This window comes from Oryzias latipes, chromosome 14 (assembly GCF_053564925.1).
Source record: "Oryzias latipes strain Hd-rR chromosome 14, Olatipes_Hd-rR_3.1".
NCBI lineage: Eukaryota > Metazoa > Chordata > Actinopteri > Beloniformes > Adrianichthyidae > Oryzias > Oryzias latipes.
Window position 1 is genome coordinate 2,258,795 of NC_136250.1, and position 21,958 is coordinate 2,280,752.

The 21,958-nt window shown below is 42.6% G+C and overlaps 1 protein-coding gene across 6 annotated transcripts in view; it reads right to left on the reverse strand.

Annotated features, from left to right (window-relative positions):
• The window catches only part of igsf9bb (immunoglobulin superfamily, member 9Bb), a 136,577-nt gene that overhangs the window by 101,828 nt on the left and 12,791 nt on the right, over positions 1-21,958 (reverse strand). For all 6 annotated transcript variants that reach the window (XM_023962303.2, XM_078931067.1, XM_023962302.2 and 3 more), the window contains exon 2: positions 2,413-2,604. In XM_023962303.2, the coding sequence (XP_023818071.1) occupies positions 2,413-2,604 (192 nt within the window). The remainder of the gene's footprint in view (positions 1-2,412; positions 2,605-21,958) is intronic.

A 21,958-nucleotide genomic window follows, 5' to 3' on the forward strand; every position in this document is an offset into this window, starting at 1 on the left:
ACACATTGGACACATGAATTTATTAGATATATTGATGGTAAAATAAAGTCAAATAGAGGTTGATTTGTCGCTTGAAAGGGAGTGGGAAGAAGCAAAGCTGTAAATGATTTTTAATTGATTCTGCCGGCTTAAGGGGGGGCTGTTCTTCATCTGATGGTTTGGAGGGCAAACAAGTTCATACTGTATGAACATTTGATAGGAACTGTAACTGATGAGAGGTATATCAAAGCTCTTAGAGTAGCAGTAAAGACCAGGCTCCATTTGACGGCTGTGTGTCTCTAAAAGAAAATAAATGTCAAAGACAACCTCAAATTCCATAGCAACATGAAGCCGCAATCAGATAAGAACCAAATCTCCTAAAACTCAGAACCTCAATGCTGAGGTGTCTGTTTTATCACATTATCTTTCCTCCAGCAGCAAAAGGGAGGAAGCAGTGTAAGCAGTGTGAGCAGGTAAGTGGCGTCTGATGCAGACTGAGGAATCAATCAGCTGCCTTTCCAAAAGGATCTGCTGATTACTATTGATCCTCTGTAAAGTCGAGTGTTTCTCATTAGAGGTAACCTATTTATGATTTGAATCTTTTCAGTTTCAACACACTTTTACTTCAAAGTTCTCACTTCCACACACTTGAGCGACATTTATCACCGGGATTATCAAATTGAGCACCTCAGAGTCTTTGCCAGCCCAAAACGGGAAGATTCTTTTTAAACATTTGATCACACAATGAACAGGCAAAATATTTGGTCCTGTAGCGTGAATAAAAGAAACAAGTTAATTTGATCATTTAAACCTGTTTTATATCCTAATTTCTTCAATGCAAAACTACTCTAGAGAAGCTGATGGGCACAGAGAGCTGTGGTTGTACTTGACATCTCCCAGGTGTCAATGTAAACCGTGTGAATCTGAACAGGATGTCCTTGAAGAGGAACATATAAAAAAACAACTGGTCACAGTCTCCATGGATGGGCTGCAGTAACAGGAAAGTTGACAGCAGGTGACGGCAGTGCACCATGTAGGTCAACAGAAAAGAAGGAGCCACGCCTCCATGGTCGATCCAGTCCGTCCCACAAAAAGGTCATCAAGATCCCCTGATTCTCTGATACCCGATTAGCTGATGACAGGTCTCTCTTGACATGAGCGGATTGGAAGTCAAAGAGGTCCAGGCTTTATACTGGCCGCAACATTTCAGAATTTCAAAGGAATAAATATGCATCTGTAGCTGCAGAGATGCAGCTTGTTGATGTACAAACTAAATTAAAAGTTGTTCCCCAAAATCAAGGTAATGTCCCCTTTGTAGGATCAATAAAATTCTATTCAATTCTATTCTAATTGATAAAAAGAAGACATTTTTGTTATCGTAGGATCCTGTTAACAGCGAAAACAATCTTACCAAATAGGTTAATTTATCTACATTCATCATAAAATCTATGTATGTGTAACATTAACCTCTTAAAGCCTTAGTCCCTCATACGGGGTGGAGCCTGTACAGGGGCTGCAGGTTTTTGGGTTGTTCAGGCTGCTAAATGGAGAAGAGCACAGGTGTGACCACATCAAGAAAGTGGAACGTAGGATTGTGGTCCGTGTTGTAAATGGAAAGTGTTGGAAAGCACTTGTAAGGATAATGCAAGTTCCAGGCACTTGTGACGTACGTGGAATGCTGTCACACGCCGCCCTTTCTGCAGCACTGATGGGTGCACTGGCTTCTCAACAACTGCATGCAATACTGCACACACAGAATGTGCAGGTCATACTTGAGATGAATAGGATATCCACACAAACTACACTCTCAATGTCTAGTTTCCTTGTTTTTAACAGCAGTGTGCATGCAGGGGACACGTGCACCCTGCTGTTCACATTTCACAGCACTAGCGGGCTTCCTGTGTAGTATGCAAAGTCCAGGGGGTCAATAAAAGACAAATCTTTAGGACACGCCTGTGTCTCATGTACTTCACCTTTACTTACTCTTACGTGCTGCTTCACTATGACCTGTCACTCACAACATGCCAGCAGCTATGGGCATGAACATTTTTGCCTTGCGGGCTCACCGAGTGCTCTATAATCTTAAAAAGTCTTGCAGGCAACAAGGATTTGCAGACAGCATGCAGTCACCCGTGAGGGCAGTTGTGACTAGGGCAACCGCTGGTTTGGTTTCCCCAAAGCGTGAAGACTGTCAGAGTTGCAAAAAGCAAGGAATCATTTCTCTTGACTTTCAGCTTCTATGCCTGTGTTTTCTGACTCATGTATGCTGCCAGCATGGATGATCCTGCAGTCTGTTTGCAGGACTCCTCACTTCATGAAACAGTGGCCTTTGCCTGGAGCTGCCACACGCTGTTGTTGCATCACCAAAGAGGCTGAGAAGCACTGAAGTCACATTGATCTCAACTTTGATTCTCACAGAATTCAGCATCTTACCAGCATACTCTGGGTCCACATGAGGGGGGTAGAAGCGAAAGTTGATGAAGAAAGGAATTGGCATTCCATACTTAAACCACTCCACCACATAAGGCTGTCCGTTCAGGGGGTGGGGCACATTGCATCCCAGGATGACACTCTCTCCTGCACGTGCTGTCACAAACTGGGGCTCCTCTCGCACTCCGTGGGCACCTGAAGAGGCGAAATGCACAGGTTAGGTTCGAGCACCAGCTCTGCAGTTCCACTTTAAAATATCTACACAAAAAGACTTATTTCTGCATTTAGACTGCTTACAGCCCATCAGTACACTTTAAAAACCCATGATCAAATTCATCATTCTATGTCAAAATATTCCTCTGTTAACATTTTAGGCAAGGCTTTGCTTATCGTGCCAATACTGTGACATCCACTAATCTGATTCTGTACAACTGCAAGGTTCAAGAGTCTTTCTGTACACAATGCAGGTGCTTAGAAAAAGGACTACAAAGAATTGAGCTCAGCTGTGAGTGTAGAAAAAGACACAAGATCACAGCTGTTGTTCAGAGTCAAGCACAAACAAAGTCGATACAGTGTTCCCCCGCTCATTCGCTTTTCAACATTTGCGGTTTCACTAATTTTATTGTAAGTATAATTAAATGGCTAGACTTTTTTGTTAGTGTTTCCCTTATAGTCACATACATTTTCCACAATTGAACAGCATCATTATCCATTTTTTCCCCCTCAGTAAATTTATCAGCTGTAGTTTTCATTTTAGAACTTCTCTACATTTCAATTTGACATTTGGAAGAACAGAGAGAAAGTCTGGATTTAATCTGACCTGGCTTGGTTTTTATTCAACAAACTGAACTTATAACTTCATAAATATCAGCTACTGAGACGCCAAAAACAGAGAATCATCTGTGCAGTCATAAACGTGAGCAACAGGTCATGGATCAGCTCTGCGCTTTTCTCTCTCATGCACGCCCCCACCTTCATCCACAGACATGCCCCCACCTTCATCCACAGACACGCCCCCACCTTGATCCACAGACAACCCTCAACTTCATCAAGACACGCCCTCACCTTCATCCACAGACACGCCCCCACCTTGATCCACAGACAACCCTCAACTTCATCAAGACACGCCCTCACCTTCATCCACAGACACGCCCCCACCTTCATCCACAGACATGCCCCCACCTTCATCCACAGACACGCCCCCACCTTGATCCACAGACAACCCTCAACTTCATCAAGACACGCCCTCACCTTCATCCACAGACACGCCCCCACCTTCATCCACAGACACGCCCCCACCTTCATCCACAGACACGCCCCCACCTTCATCCACAGACACGCCCCCACCTTCATCCACAGGCACACCCTCACCTTCATCCACAGACAACCCTCACCTTCATCAACAGACGACCCTCACCGTCATTCACAGACACGCCCTCACCTTCATCCACAGACAACCCTCACCTTCATCCACAGACAACCAGGGCTCGACATAGCCATTTGTCCGCTGGCCCGGTCGGGCCACTAAAATATCTAACAATTAATACATTTTTCACCTTTTACAATAAAGTATATTTTGCGAAAACGTGTAGATTTACCTCGTCTTTATAATTCACTTTTTCTGCTAGTCCTGTGTTCAGACTTCAAGGGTTTCTATGGGAAACCTTTTATCACTCTTCTCCTCCTCTCCCGCCTGCGCGCGCGGCTGTCACTGCCGAGCACCACGCGGCACGCGCTCACTCAATTTTTTTTTCAAACTTTATTGAATGTAACAATTCAATACTAAACAATGTTAAACAGCAACAACGAAGGAACAAGCCAGTGGGTTATTATTACATTTTAGGCAGATATATTTAAACTGACACACATATCAGCGCGCCCCCTGGTGGTTTTTCACCGCGATGATCAAAAATCCAACACCGTCACTGAAGAGAGACTGAAGCATGTCAGAGATGTGGAAGACATGGCAGGAATAGATAGGAATATGTTAGTAGTTATTAATTAGTAGCATGGACAGCAAGATATTTAATGAATGCATTGAAGATGAAACTGTATGCACTAAGCTTTAAGCTGAATGTCAAAGAATCAAAGGCAACTCAAAATACCTGAATCTCAGACTCAAATGGAGTATAATGTCAAACTACTTAATTTTGTTTTTCTTTACAACACTGTAAGCAGTAAGTATTTCTAGTTAGCTGAATGATCTCAGTAATTTAATTGTATTTAATTTTTCAATTATTTAATTTAATTAGGTAACTAAAGCAACTAAAAAGTAAATGTAACTTTGCAACAGTAACAAAAAGCAGAACCTTAAGGCAGTCAGGGCAAAAAAGTCAATAAAACTTCTTAACTATTGATTAGGAACAAATGTGAAATAGCAGTGATTAGAAGCAGCATAAAAACTTCTTAACTAGTGTTTCCTACTACACTGCAGCGCTCTCTTCAAAACATCTGAAACAGACTAGAGCAGATTTAAGTTTGATATGCTCTATTTTTAGTCATTGAAAAGTGTAGAAATAAGTGCTAGATGTCACCAGAATGCACCAAATTGCACCATATTAAAATTTTCCGGGGGCATGCCCCCGGACCCCCCTAAAGTTGCAAGCACCTGCGGAGCGGCGGGTCTCGCTGTGCGCGGTGTCGGGCCAGTAACTTTCAAAAGCTATTGGCCCTGTGGGCCAGTGCAAATTTCTGGGCTATGTCAACCCCTGACAACCCTCACCTTCATCCACAGACACGCCTTCACCTTCATCCACAGACACACCCTCACCTTCATCAACAGACAACTCTCACCTTCATCCATAGACACGCCCTCCCTAACCTTCATCCACAGACAACCCTCACCTTCATCTAGACACACCCTTCACCCTCATCCACAGACACGCCCTCACCTTCATCCACAGACACGCCCTCACCTTCATCAACAGACACGCCCTCACCTTCATCCACAGACACGCCCTCACCTTCATCCACAGACACGCCCTCACCTTCATCAACAGACACGCCCTCACCTTCATCCACAGACAACTCTCACCTTCATCCACAGACATGCCCTCACCTTCATCCACAGACACGCCTTCACCTTCATCCACAGACAACTCTCACCTTCATCAACAGACACGCCCTCACCTTCATCCACAGACAACTCTCACCTTCATCCACAGACATGCCCTCACCTTCATCCACAGACACGCCTTCACCTTCATCCACAGACAACTCTCACCTTCATCCACAGACAACTCTCACCTTCATCCATAGACACGCCCTCCCTAACCTTCATCCACAGACACACCCTCACCTTCTGATATAGTATTATTTTTTAATCATATACATGATTTTTCTAATTAACATAATCTGCATATATTTTAGATAACTGATCTCTATTTTCTATGTTGATTTGTAGAATAGCTATGTCTATTTTTTACACAATAAGTATTACATTTTTGTCATATGTTTAATTGATACTTAGAGATTCTTAATTCTTTCTGATAAAGTTATCAACCGGATAATGATAAATCATGTAATAAAATGGTTACGGTAGAACAGGGGTGGGATTATATTTGTTTTCTTCCTTCCACTCCTTTTTAAGCAATATTTAATTTTATGACTAATTATCCTGAGTTTGATACGTCTTTGTATGAATGTATAACTGATGATTGTAATTTGTTTTTGTGTATTATTTTTTTTTGAGTGGGAGGGGGGGATAAGACCATGAAGCAGCATAGAGCAGACAGGTTTACTGGTTGTTTATCATTACGGTAAGGTTCAAATGTAGTACAAAAAGGGCGGGGCCTGTCCACACACACACTGAAATGTTATCAACACACCTGCTAGCTGCAAAAATGTCCACATGTCAACATGTACACAAAACAGATAGTGTTCACGAACGCATACCTATGCCTTTAAACCAACTAGTGTGAAATCTTTCATTCATTCAATCATGCAAACTGTTAGTGCAAAGGTGAGCTAACACCTGTGCTCAGGTGAGTGTTTATGTTCTTCTAAAATGGATGGTGGAATGTGAAAAGAAGGAGGAGGAGCGCCCAGCCACCCCCACACCCAGACCCCCGCCGCAGCAGCAGCGGCAGCCGGAATTCCCCCAACGCCACAGGGGAACAGGCAGGGAACAACCGCCCCCCGGGCGACCAAGACCGCCACCCAGGCCAGGGCCAGCAGGACCGCCGCGAGGCCCCCAGAGCCAGAGAGCAGGGAGGCATGGAGGGAAAGAGAGCGCCGCCCCAGCCAGCCAGGTGTTTTTGTGTATTATTCTTATTTGATTGCAACCTTAGCTTTCAAATAAACCATTGAAAAAAAACCTTCCATCCACGGACACTCATTTTACCCCACCTGTCATTTTACTGGCAACATCTTTAAAAATACAGAATCATTATTACAACTTCTACGTGTCTTTGACGCAAATTTAGGTTTTTTTCCCCGACGGTGTGCTTTAATCTAAACCGCCGTTCCTGAAGGCTGATGCAGAAAATTCACTGCTGATAGAGGTGGGCGGGGCCACAGTAACAGCGCTGTGTAATTGGACCCTTTCCTCATGAACCCAGGGAAGAAAGATCATTGTAAGAAGATAAGATCACTCCAACCTGATTTGGTTTTCAAATCCGAAGGACAAAACAGACGACAGATTATTGTTGCACCCCGCGTGCCACAGCAGGGGTTGCCGACCCTGATCTATAGCATCTTCCCAGTTTTTTTGAAAGTTCTTCTAGAGACACCCAAATTCCTTATTTAAAATAAAACTTGTAAAGTTAATTGTGTGCGCTATCTTGCACATTTAACAGATGCAGTTTGTAAATACTTCATTCATTCATTTTCTATACCGTTTTATCCCTTTCGGGGTCACGGGGCTGCCGGAGCCTATCCCGGCCACTTGTGGGCGAAGGCAGGGGGACACCCTGAACAAGTCGCCAGTCTGTCGCAAATCTTTACATGTTAATACACACTTGAAACTTTACTAAAATATCACCTGTTTTTCTTTTTTGGTACATCTTATATATGTTATGTCATCGTTCAGTTCTTTTTTCAAAGCTTAAAGCACTTTTTGCAAATGAAGTTGTCATACTGTGTGTTAACTTTTTTAACCCTTTTTGCTATCCTATGAACCCTCCCTTCCATTGGCGTGTTCTCCCTACCATGAAAAAGGTGGATAAAGGTGGAAAGATTTCATGTAATCCATGGACACCAGTGAAGATCACAAATCATTGAAGAAAAAAGGTTCAGAGCACTGTCTAGTGGGTCTAGATGACCCAACTCCCACCGTTAAAGTAGCTAGGATAGCAGTTAAATGTAAGCAAGTATTCTGACCTTCCTATGCCTAATTTAGTCAAGTCAATCCTGTCCAAATTCACTGCCCACCCCTGGCTTAAAAACCCAAAAAGATTTACTGAACTCACAGCAGAATGTTCTTTCTTAAATAAATTTTTCAATACTTTAATATTTAGAGAGAACAGGGGAAAACAACAACGTGAAAGGTGAACAGTGATGGGAATACATGAATTTTTAGAACAGTTCCAGATGCACCTCCTCTGCTGACTGACAGCTGAATATTTATTCTCAACATAGAACTGAACAGCTGAATTTTACAAACTAGATCTTCTCATGGCTGGTTCTTCACAGAACAGTAAGAAAGTCAATGCATGCCACAGGAACAACAGGAACACTCTTCTGTTGTGGACAGTTCTGTTCTCTTCACAATGTCTTTGCTCACCAGCTGTCAGTTCTTCTGTCTCCACAAGTCAATTTCAAAAAAATATTTTAACTAGGTTCCAAGAATTTCAAATAGCTGTTAAGTTTTCCAGATTCTTGGATTTCTTCCAGATCATCAAGTGGAAATGAAATCTGTGTCCAAACAAACAAGTAAACTAGAATGAATGTCAAATCCATTCACATGTTAGTTTCCTAAAGTTCACCACTGTTGTTTATCCACATCCAAAGAATCCAAAGGGAACATTCTAGACACTGGATGGTCACATGACTTTATTCAAAGTCTGTCCACACATTGGACTGGAATGATGAACTGATCCGTGTTTGATGACATCACATGTCTGTTTTCCGCTGTGATGCACTTTGTTGTTTTTACATTAAAGTAAAATAAACCTACCATTTCTCAATCCAATTTGTATTTTTCCAACTTCGATTATCGATTTATCTCATTTTGAAACAATTTCTTTAATCATTTCTGATCACTTTCTGATTACCTTCCAGTTTAAATTAGAACATGCTACTGCCCCAGTGAATAAGAAACAGCTTAGAAGAACTTTAACTGACCGTTCTGTGTCTGAGTTTAAACACACAGTTCAGCCAGTACTTAGTGACATTCTGAGAAAATACTCTGAGTCCAGCTACCATAGTATCAGTCCTAGTATAAATGACCACTTTGTTAATGATGCCTTACAAGCCCTCAGGAGTACACTCGTTGTTGTTGCCCCCCTGAAACTTAAGTTCGTCAGAAATAACCGAGTAGCACCGTGGTTTAACGCTGAAACTCGTTCTCTTAAACAAGAAACCCGTAAGTTGGAAAGAGAATGGCGCCGCTCCGGTTCAGAGCAGTCTCTGGATATCTGGAAACATAGCCTATTTAATTATAAAAAAGCCCTGCGTAGATAGTAAAATCTCAAATATTAGACATAAGTTAAATCAAGTTATTCCTACTATCAGCCCAGAGCAGGCTGAAGCGGTAAAAGTGGAGGCCTCCATAGAAACCTCTGTAACATTAGACTGCTTCACTTTTGTGGATCAAGCAGAAATAACATCAATTATTACGTCCTCCAAATCCTCAACCTATCTTACCCAATTCCCACTAGACTTTTTAAAGAAACTTTTCCCCTAATTAATGATTCCATATTAACAATGATAAATACCTCTCTGGAAACGGCTTACGTGCCACAGTCTTTTAAATATGCAGTTGTTAAACCTCTTCTGAAAAAGCCCAGTTTGGATCCTAGCATCTTGGCCAACTACAGACCAATATCAAACCTGCCCTTTATTTCTAAAATCCTAGAAAGAGTTGTAGTTAAGCAGCTTTACTGCCACCTACAGGACAACAGCCACTTTGAAGACTTTCAGTCGGGGTTTAGACCTCACCACAGTACGGAAACTGCACTAGTTAGAGTCTCTAATGACTTGTTATTGGCCTCAGAAAAGGGACTACTTTCTATTCTGGTCCTGTTGGACCTCAGTGCTGCCTTTGACACTATCGACCACGGTATTTTACTCCATAGATTAGAGCAGGACATAGGGATCAGAGGATCTGCTCTCCAGTGGTTTAAATCCTATCTGTCCAATAGGTATCAGTTCGTTAATGTAAATGGCCATTCCTCTCAGTGCAATCGAGTCAACTATGGAGTCCCACAGGGCTCAGTCTTGGGACCGATCCTGTTTATGCTTTATATTCTACCCCTAGGAAACATAATCAGGAAACACAGCATTAATTTTCATTGTTATGCCGACGATACGCAGTTGTATTTATCCATGAAGCCTGACCAGAATGACCAGATAGAGAAACTGAACGCCTGCATCAGTGACATCAAGACCTGGATGACAATTAATTACCTCCTATTGAACCCAGAAAAAACTGAGGTCATTATACTTGGTCCTAAAAACCTCAGAGATGCTCTGTCTGCTCAGATAGTCTCCCTGGATGGCATAAGTATAGCCCCCAATTCCACAGTTAGAAACCTTGGGGTTTTATTTGACCAGGAGTTATCATTTAAGGCTCACATATCTCAGGCGTGTAGAACTGCCTTTTTTCACCTGAGGAATATTGCTAAGATCAGAAATATACTTTCTAAGAGTGATGCTGAAAAACTCATCCATACATTTGTTACGTCGAGGCAGGATTACTGTAACTCCTTGTTAGCAGCGTGTCCTAAGAGTTCCTTAAGAAGTCTCCAGCTTGTTCAGAACGCAGCAGCTAGATTGTTAGCAGGAACTAGCAGAAGAGATCACATCACTCCTGTGTTGGTTTCGCTCCATTGGCTCCCAGTTGATTCTAGAATCAAGTTCAAGATCCTCCTGTTAACCTATAAGGCCTTACATGGAATGGCCCTGTCCTATATTAAGGACCTCATAGTCCCTTACTATCCAATAAGAAGACTTCACTCGCAAAATGCAGGACTGCTTGTGGTTCCTAGAATTAGTAAAAGTACGGTTGGAGGTAGAGCGTTTAGCCACCAAGCCCCTGTTTTATGGAATAAACTCCCAGCTCATGTAAGAGAGGCCGATTCAGTTTCTACATTCAAAGTTAGACTGAAAACATTCCTCTTTGGACAGGCTTATTATCAGACTAGTATTCAGAGATTATTTAACTTAATGTTAATTTGTTTAAATTAAACTTAATAACAATAACTATTTGTTTTAAAAGGCTGCTAGAAGTTGAAGCTGGGGTAACTATGGTGCACTGGGGTTCTGTCCTCTTTTCTTTTCTACTTCTACCCTTCCTCTCTCCTCTATTCTTGATCATAATTTATCATTTAGTTCTCCATGCCTCTGTTTGGTACAGTGCGATTCATGTATTGTCACTCTTTCCCTCTCCCCTCCTGGGGAGTGGGAGTGCTTCCAGACTCCAGTTGGCTCATCCGTGCTCCAGTTCCTGACCGTCTACCTCGTCTTTGCTCCTGCTCCTTCACCTGGCTGTGGTTCCTGTCTCAGGCTCATCTCTGGCTCGTCTCTGCTCTGTACCCGACTGAGCACCTCGTCTCTGCTCCTGCTCCTACACCTGGCTGTGGTTCCTGCCTCCGGCTCGATTCGCGCCCCTGACTGTCCCCACAACCACGGCTGGATGAAGCTCGTCTGCTGGACTTTATATATGTAGTTGTAGAGTTAGATAAGTTAATTCTTCTCTAAGAGTTCTGGTAAATCGCCTGTCCGTCCTGGGGGAGGATCCCTCCTTCATGTGGACACCCCTGATGTTTCTTAGTTTTTTCCGGAATCCGGTTTTTTAGGAGTATTTCCTTCTAAAAAACTAAGGGCAGGGATGCCAGTATAGCTTAGTCAGTTTGTTAGTTCATTTTAGTAATTTCTTATTGAACTCTTTGTATTCATGATCCTTTTGAGTTCATGTTTTACTTCAAAGCCCATCGAGACGACTGTTGTTGTGATTTTGGGCTATACAAATAAAATTGAATTGAATTGAATTGAATTTAGGCTGACTCGATTCGATTACCAGCTTGCCTCAGACAGATCAATCTGGTTGGATCATAGGAATACAAATCAATTCATCGATTAATGATATAGTTTATTGTTAAGATCCTGTCCCGCCCGTAACAGTGAGCATGTAATAAAGATGATTTGTCTCACCTGAGCTCAGCTTCTCTGTCAGCAAGTCATCAGCATTCTGCAACGACTAAACCTATCTCACGGTATCTTTCATAGCTTCATCTTCTTTTTGTTCGCTTGTTTTGTTATGTTTAGGTTCCTTTATTAAATGTTTAAGTTTCTGCCACCAATCCTGATCTCCTTCACTCTGGATCCTCCAGCTCGTTACTTTCAGACTTGAGTTGCGAAAACAGACACAAGAATTTTTGACAGGAGACAGAAGTCGACACTTTGCATACATAGTTGCAACATTAGCATAGGCAGTGCAACAACTGTCACTGCAACTGTGTGGACTCATGTTGTAGAAGAAACAGACCTGTCTAGCCCTGTTGTATTCATAGTTGTGGGTGTGAAGCATCTCACAGTCAGTCAGGAGATTAAACGGTAAAAGGCCTTTTGCTGTGCTTTCATATCTACTGATACCTAAAGTGCTTTTCCACTACTTTTCATCTACCCACTCACATAAACACACACACATTTACACACTGATAGAGGGAGTGGAACTGCTGCCTAACCAAACCCACCAGAGCCCACCAAGTGTCTTGCAACTTGCCTGCACTTTTCCCCTCATCACAAATGCAATTAACCATTTCTGCCCCAAGGTGTTAACAAGATCAGATAAGGAGTGAATAATCCCACTGACGTTACATTTACTGACACTTGCTTAGCTTCTATACAAACTAGTGAACTAGATTTATTTAAATAATGACCACTTATTCGCTATGAGCAGCAGTAAAGCTAATGTCTAGGAAATCACAGAAATGGTCTGAAAGGCACACATCCAGAAATTTGGAGAAATCCATGTTCTTGTATTGTAAACTGAGGTGAGTTGAGTGTGTATCCTGTAGTCAACAGCAGCAGAGGAAGTTTACACAAGAGTTCACACCGGTTTCCCAATTAATTATAAATAGAAATATTCCAGCAGTGGTAAGGACTGAGTGCTCAAAATCTGTTGAGAAGTTAGAAAGCAGCTCAGTAATGTTATGTAAGAAAATTACTAAGAAGCCCTGGTGGCCAATAAATTATTAAGTGTAAGGAACTGGATGTAAGCACATCCAATTCCTTAAAAGACACACAATCACCACACACACGCCTGTTACACTACATGAGTATTTAAACACAAGAGAAACACCTCGATATACATCTGTCTAAGGAACATCTGAAAACCTGAAGTGCTTCAGCAGCTTAACCATATCTTGATACATAACCTCAAAACCAAGATAATTAGTCATTCTATAAATGTCACAAAGTCTTGTTGCTAAGAGATGAAACATTTCATAAAGACATCTTTGTAGAAGGAGTGGAAGAGCATGAACAGCTCGAGCCTAGAAGGGAACGGTGTGCACATCTATGGATTAGAGGAGTGAAGAGGGCGCAGTACCTTCTTCATGTCAGTTCTTTTAAGTGAGACCAGGAAAGTCACCGCTTGCACACATGGTTGGCACTATAGATGAAAATCAGCTCAAGAAAAATGATTTGTACTTTTTCAGGTCTATGCAGTGGAAAGTTGTTTGTCTAGTGGGTAAACAACTGGATGGATTTTTCATCTGCTCCTCTGACGGGTAAGGGCACCGGGGGGGGGGCACTGTTGAGGACCCCATTTTCAGAGGCATGAACAGAACACCAGAGCCTTGCATCACAACCTCTGATTGTTGTCTCTTAGGTGTTACTTGACGCTTTTTGCTGTTTAAAGAGTAAAATAAAGCTTTCTTTGTTAAACAGGAGATGGTTTTACTGATGTGTGTTGGTGTTCATGCTGTTTCTATAAACCTTTACATCAGCAAAGAGAGAGAGAGAGTCCTGGTCCCGCCAACAGAAAAGAAACTGAGCATGTGCAGAAGCGCCACATCGCAGGAAGCAGCTGGCTGAGAACTGAACTAGTCTGATCCCCCCCCCAACATGTTGATTGGCTGCCAATGACATCATCTCAGATTGCATGAATGCCAGCCCCTCTGGAGTTATGACTTCACTGTTTGTAACCGAACAACAAGGGACTGAGGGAGCAGAGGAAGAGCGCCAAAGCCCCCACCCAGAACAGCCCGTCCCTCAACACACTCAAGGCTTTAGCTCATTTACATGCAAAGACTCATGGGAAGGCACCGCAGCGCAGAGGCAGCACAGGTGTCGGCGCTGTGAGTCAGGGGGCCTTTACCTTTCAAAGTAGAACCTCCATCACTGCTGGTAAATACATGCAGACACCTCCAGTACACAATTGTCACAAATGTGTGTGTGAGGCTAAATAAAGCATTAGCAGTCAGAATCAGCCATTCTTTTTGTGACTGTCAGAGGTGAAGCTGAGCACCAGCAGCACTCGCAGCACTCAGCTCAGGTACATCACTGGTCTCTCTCACATTCTTTTCAAACAGTGGGCCGTTTAACGGGGACTTTAATCACATCTCAAAACATGACAAAGGTTTGCACTTTTCTGATCCATTTCTAGAACCCATACAGAACTATTTCAGTCCCTTTAAATAGCAGTCCCTTCCAGAGCTGGTGATATTTACATTTAACAGAGAGAAGCACTCATCTTAAAGGTAATTATAAGTGTACAAAAGTAGAAACACAGGTTTGTACCTTTAATCAAAACGGTGGAGGACAGTGGTCTAATATGGAAGCATTTGTGTAGCAGAATTAAAAATAAAAGTCAAAACCAAAATGCAATCCCCTCTTTGCATTTTCCTTTTATTTATGACACAGAATAAGCGTTTTTTAGGTACAAAATGAAAAAGCATTTTGAAGTATTACTTTTTCATTTTAACTTCATTTGATGATTGATCAGTCATTTAATGCAGTTACATTTTGAAAATGAAAAAGCATTTCTGTTAATCCATTTTAATTGTCAAATTAGACATTTCTTAATGAATTTTGCTACACATTTACCAGAGAACTTATTGGAAATGAAATGTCAAAAACCATTTTCTTTATCATTTGAATGAAGTGACAGAAAAAGCAGTGTTGAAGAAGAAAATGAAAAAACATTTTGAAGGATTGCTTTTTCATTTTAATGTTGAGTCAAAAAAATGCAGTTACATTTTGATAATGAAAAAGTATTTCTGGTTTTGACTTTTATTTTTAATTATGCTACAAAATCGCTTCCATAGTCTCAAAGGTAAAGAGGAAGCAAACTTCCAATGTAAGAAAAGTGGTACTCCCAAATGCTAAATAATTAACAGATACCACTCCTTTCAGATGCTTGTAGAGTAATCAAGTATTTTATTTTATTTTTTTAATTTTTTTTTTTTTTAACTTGTCCTGTCCAACAGCTGGGCAAACAGATGAGAGCTGAGGGCCTCTTGTGTTGGACATATTTTACTTTAACAAGAGGGGTTATTAATCTTCAGACAAACCAAAGGTAAGTCTGAATAAACCCCTTTTGTAATTGAGGCCAAAATTTATTAATTTCAATCATGTTTGATAATCTTTGTTGTTGGACCAGACGGAAAAGGAAAGGAGGGAACAAGAGAGAGGGCCGTTAAAGAGGGGGGGGGGGTGATAGTGGGAGGGGGGGATAAGACCATGAAGCAGAATAGAGCAGACAGGTTTACTGGTTGTTTATCATTACGGTACAGTTCAAATGTAGTACAAAAAGGGCGGGGCCTGTCCACACACACACTGAAATGTTATCAACACACCTGCTAGCTGCAAAAATGTCCACATGTCAACATGTACACAAAACAGATAGTGTTCACGAACGCATACTTATGCCTTAAAACCAACTAGTGTGAGATCTTTCATTCATTCCATCATGCAAACTATAAGTGCAAAGGTGAGCTAACACCTGTGCTCAGGTGAGTGTTTATGTTCTTCTAAAATGGATGGTGGAATGTGAAAAGAAGGAGGAGGAGCGCCCAGCCACCCCCACACCCAGACCCCGCCGCAGCAGCAGTGGCAGCCGGAACCCCCCAACGCCACACGGGAACAGGCAGGGAACAACCGCCCCCCGGGCGACCAAATCCGCCACCCAGGCCAGGACTAGCAGGACCGCCGCAAGGCCCCCAGAGCCAGAGAGCAGGGAGGCGCGGAGGGAAAAAGTGCCGCCCCAGCCCAGCCAGGAAAGCAGCCCCCCCGCCAATGCAGGGCCCCACCCGAGAAGGGCACCCACAGCCCCAGACGAGCACCCCACCACCACCCAGGAGTTCCGGGCATTCCCCCGCCCCAACCCCAGGTACGAGTCAGGACCCTCCAAGGGAGACCCGCTCCGAGCTCCAGGCAGCCACCCACCCGGCCCACGGTTGGTCCAGGGAGGAGCAAGGCAGGGGCCAGCCACCCCCACCCCGGAGGGGAGCACCCCGGGGAAAAAGGGGGGCCCACAAAGGGTGTTGTAAACATGGCCCGACCAGGCTCGGCCACTGTTGGAAGTTTGGCGGGGCCCAGGGGCAAGGGCCAGAACCCACCCCCAGGGACACGGACACCCCCGGCTCAGGTGTAATGTGAACCCCCCCCCCCCGAGCGGAGAGAGCACCGCCGGGCCCAGGAGACCGGCACCCAGGGGACACGGCAGCTGCCGCCAAGGGACCCGTACCCCCCACCAGAGAAGGGGTAGGGGACAGATGGTCCTAGGTCCCACCTTCCTTGCAAAATGTGTGCGTGTATGGGTGTTTGAGAGGGTGTTTGTGTGCATGTGTGTGTGTTATGTGTTGGAGTGTATATTTTGAGGGGGAAGGGGTGTGTGTACTAAGGGGGTGCAGTTAAAATTGGCGGGTAATCAAGTATTTTATTCTGCCCTTTCAATTTTTATACTCGTTTCAACAGCTAATTCTGAAAAAAGATTAGGTGTTTTCAAAATCAGGTTTTTTGAGTTTTTGACATATACATGTGGTATTTTTCTTATGAAAGAGAACAAATGTAATAAAAACCTTTTTACCTTTTTGTCCCTCTGTGAGGACTTATCAGCTCGTAACCATCAGAAACATCAGAGCGGTTTTGAACATGACCCCAGTCTAAATGCTGGGATCTGACCTGATTCTAGGTCGTCTTCCTCTGATGAGGGCTGCTGGGGATGTGGAATAAGAGATATCCAGGGAGTAAGAGTTTCAGAACCCCTGCTTTCTTCAAAGGAGGCCACATCCTTCTGCAGCATAGCTGAATATTTTAAGATCAAGAAAAAATCCTTTTACGGTAGAGCAACTCCACTCAAGACAGCGTGTGTGGTTGGGCGACAGGTTTGAAGCCTGGATTCTGTCAGAAGGCTTTAAATTACAGCTTTCACACCAAACTGTTATCAGTATTCAACTGTCCTTCTTCGTGACCTACTTTGCCATCGTACTGTTGACATGAGGCTTTTTTAAATGAGGTTTAGTTTTGTTGCTCCTCTGCTGCATATATCACAAATGATCAGTGTTGAATTTATTCTCTTAATTGTCTTTTTAATGTTTGAATGCCTCGTTTGACTGTAGCCATGTTCAGGTGCCACATACACTGATTTGATTCCATTTAAAAAAAACAACAGACTACTGTAAAAATACAACAACAGAACAGCCTTAACTTCAGAGAACTGAAGTTAATCACCAAAAACTGAGTTAAATATTTTAAAAACATGAAACTTTAAACTATCAGCAAGAAGTATGAGGTGATACATAAATCAAACCACACGCTTCTGGTCAATGAAACTGTGTTTTCACCTAATTGTTGTGTAAACAATTAACAAAAGAGAAAATGAAAATGAAAGCACACACTGTCTGAGATGCTATGTTACTCCTGGTCCAAAAGCTCTACTGTTCAGGGGGTTAGGACCTTCTAGTGGTTTAGTCAGGTTCATTTTATAAGCCAGGGGGGTCAAACTCATTTTCACTGAGGGCCACATCAGCATAGTGGCTGTCCTCAAAGGGCCAGAAATAATTTATACATGTAACTAAATGTAATGAAAAAGAAATGTAACTATGTCTCAACATTTACAATCTGGAAAAGCCTTTCAGCCTTGATTTACATTTGTGAAACATATTTCACAGGATTAGAAGTTGCATTAGCAACATGTTTGAATATCAGTTACACGCAAAACTAACAGAAGGCTTTTATTGCAGTAACACCACAAAGATCACTTTTTAATATTTATGCATAAGCTTCATTATTCTGCTTGTTTTTTATTTAATTTTAACATGTTTGTTTTCATCCTTTTGCAAAGACTACTCTTTCTTGTAGTTTGCTCTTAGATTGTGTCCTCTGGCCGGATCCCCTGGTTGTCAAATAAGTCACTCCCACCGTTTGCAGCAGGTTCCAGCGAGCTTAATGTGCTGAGCCTGCAGAAATATGAGCACAGCGCCTGCTGGCTGCAGCAGACACTATCCCTGCATACTGCTCCCGTCATCATTCATGAACAAAACTTAAACAGCTACAATTCATTTTCATCAGACTATTTGCTAATGAATGTTTGAACTATACCTGATTTCCTTCTGGTCAGGTTCATGATCTTCTGAAGATGAAAGTTGGAGCTTTAGTGTTTTGTAATCTTTAGCCTTTGTGATTGTTGACCCATGGCCCTTCGGCCAAGAAACATGGAGCCCTTACCAGAAAGGAAACCAAAGGAGGGATTGTGGGTGGGGGGGATTATTAAAGACACACCCCCTCCCAATGGAGAGCTCTGGATTTAAAGCAGAGCCCAAAATCAGGTATCCGATAGCTCCATTCATGAATGTTTAATGGATCTGGACAAGTCGACTTGTAGGAAGCTGACTATGCTGCATCAGTGGGTCAAGCTGTAAAATGAGTCTGGGGAGGAAGTGGGCCAGCTCCGGATGGAGGGCTGCAAGCAGGAGTGCAGGGGAGGAGAGCGAACCGAGAGGATAACAGGGTAACAGAGTACAGCACCAACAGCATTCAGGACACAGAATCTGATTTAAAAAAAAAACAACGGCAGGTCAGCAGGAAGCCATAATCATGAATGAGGTTCTTCAGTAACCTTCAAGACAAACAGACGCACAAAGTCCTCCAGCAGAGACGCCACACACCAAACGGCCACATCAACCTAAACGGTCTGCTGTCAGAATGACTCAAGCTTCAGCATACAAATCTTTACCTGTCTGTGAAAAAGGATTCAATCTGGGGGGGTTCCTCTTACACATCAAATGACTGGGACAGGATTTTCTATTGGGCGGAGTGGAAACTAACAGAAATTAAGCAGAAGCATGTCGGAGGTGAGCAGCACGCAGAGAGGAACTCTAAACTCACTGACTACACTTCACTGGCAGAGCTGAAACAGCTTCCAGAAGATCCATCTGCCCAGATCACGGCCTGAGCTCCCTACAGTAACAGCAATATATGATTACAGATACAGTATGGAAATAAAACTATGATCTACTGTTGGCAACGATCGATGGTACATTCTAAAGCAAATGCAATAGAAAATCCTCTGTCGCACATCAGCAACATCAGCTCTTCTGTGAACAGCTCCTGCGTCATTAATCATTCCCTTAGATTATTAAAACATCTTCAGTCGACCATTTTAAAGATGCTCTTTATGTCTTATCCTACGTTAGTGCATTTGCACTCATGCCAGACTTAAATGTACCGGACACATTTTCTATGTTGAGTTCAAAAGTGAGTGCAGTTTCCTGCTTCAGCATGCAGCATGTATGCAGCAGTCCATAGACCTGACGGTGCAGAACTGTGTGTGTGCCATCACATCCCTGACCCAGACCAGTTCACTTCACCTAATGGAGGCTGCAGACAGCAGCTGTCTGTCAAAGCCCCTAAAAGAAGGTTGACTGGCATCTGACAGAATGACTGTGGTCAAATGTAGCAATAGCAGCAAAGCTGCTACCAAGACCTCCCCAGCATAGATCCTAGCAGCATAGAAGTGCTGTAACAGGATGAGGTCATGATTTAACAACAAGGGTTTTGAGTGAAATACAACCCAATCCTGCAGAAGTTGAGCTTTTTTTCATTCAATTTAGTAAAAACGTAGACACTTCAATCCCATTTGCCAACACTACATTTAAAACAGAACATAAAGACCTGAAAAGTCTCAGACTAAGACATTTCACATTTATCTACTTAATGAGCTCAATGCAAATGGGAAGCTGCTGCAAGTCTAAGAGGAGTTTCAAAAATGACTGAAAAAGCAAGAAGAAAAACTTTTTAGCAGCTAAGAAAGAATTTTAATATTGGTCTGTAAAAAAATGAGCTTAAAGGGGATATTTTCCAGACATTTGTCTCCACATCTGAGGCTACGTTGTCCTTCAACAGTCTTTAAACTGAGGGTTTGCTGTGTTCCACCAGTGAGAAGAAGCAGCACTAATGACTCCTCCCATCAGTAGACACTTCCTTCAGCTGAAACTTTGTTAACAACCTGAAAACCTTTATCAAAGCTCTGCCAAAAGATTAAGACACAAGCAGTGAGCTCAAAATTTCACCTAGAATAAGACTTTTTCAGCTCTATACGTCACAGTACAAATGTCATGCAACACAATCTCCTGTGTAAACTCATTCATGACATGTACTGAATATTGCTTATAAACAGTTACTGTTTAGTCAGAATTAAAGTAAAAAGAAACATTGGCTGAAGTGGACCTGCATCTAACCCAGATGCTTCCAGGATGCCTGTGGTTGGGCTGAACCTGAAGCCAGAACCTAAAAATACCAGCTGACAACTTAAAATGCACAGATTTCGGCGTGACCTGTGACCCTGACACACCCCGATGAACACTGGGATTCAAGCAGCGGGGCTCAGTGTTCACAGAGGCACACCTTTAAAACTAAAACATCCACAAACCTCTTTGCACCCCACCCCCCAAAAATATAGGAATTCAAATGAGCTGCTATGATTTGTATGCTGAGTCAGTCTCCACAGTGATTACCCTGAAAAAAACACGTCTCAGCACACGTGCAGGACCCCGAGTGAGAAAACACTGAACACCTCCGGATTCAAACCAGCCTTCCACTCGGACTCTGCCTTTTCTTAGTCAGCAGCTTTGTTTTTGCCAAGCAGCCACCCACATTCAGGCAGACACTTCATTAAGTGATCACAATGCAAGAATACCAGAAAATCTGCTGTGGCAACAACAAGGATGCAGCAGAGCTCTGTTCTGGAAGCTGCACACACACAGCAAAGAAGTCCTAAGGTTCCCGTCAGAAACACGAAACACTCAAACACAACCGAAGGAAATCTGGTCACTGGCAATTTTTGTTCCTATTATTTATTCAGGTTCTGATGATTGTCTGATGTAAAAGTTAAGAAATGCAAGATTTTGAGATCCACCCATCAATCAAGATTGGCCTCACACCATCAGTCCTGACCCTCGACCAGCAAACAGTGCCTCAGGCAGGGTTCTAATCATTTTTCCTGCTTTGTGCACGTGTGAGAATCGGTTCTTAGCATCAACATGGATCCTGATTTGTGAATTGTCAGTGAGCAGTTTAAGATAAAGATGAAGCAGGGAGGTCACTGACGTGCACACACCCAGCTACAGCTGATGATGGGCGACATACATAAAGAAAATGAAGCTTAAAATGGCATTTCTGAGGGTTTCGTTGTTCAAATTGTAAATTTGGAGACGCCGAAAAAATGCTGATGGAAAAGGTTTGTAAGTGAAACGTAAATAATAATAATAAAAAAAATAATAATAACAAATTTTATTTCAAGCGCTCTTCGGGTCATCCAAGGTCACTGTACAAGGTTAAAAAATGAGAAATTAACAGTATAAAACATGAATAAAACATAAAGATCAAGATAAAACATCAATAAGACATAATAAAAACAGGACCTATGTCGTTTTTATACGACATAGGAAAAATACATTTTTTTCGAGCAATTTTTATGAAATTTGAGAAAAGTGCCGCTAGCCCAAGTCTACAACTACCTGTGGAGTTTCGTGGACCTTTGACCACGGGAAAAGGCCGCCATCTTGAATTTTCAAAAAAAGCACCTTTAGCACCAGTCACAAAAGAAAACTCGTCGTTGGAATTTTCATCGATCGTCTCATAACTTTTCAGGCATAAAAGGCAAGCTACTCTGGAAAAAATGTTGCAATTAGAAGTTGTTGACGGCGCGGCGGTGGTGCGTAGAGAGGGGGCGGTCGGGGCGGGTTGCGCCTGCGCTTGCGGCTTTAATTTTTTAATTGTCAAAGGGGGACTTTAAAGGTTCAAACTTTTCGTAAAACATATAAATCAAAAAGAAAAATGAATTGGAAAAAAAAGGCATCTTTTTTTATGGTACTTGACTCAAGAAGTGTATCTCTGAGGTCTTTAAGAGAGAAAAGTTACAAGCCATGAAAGAATGGATGGC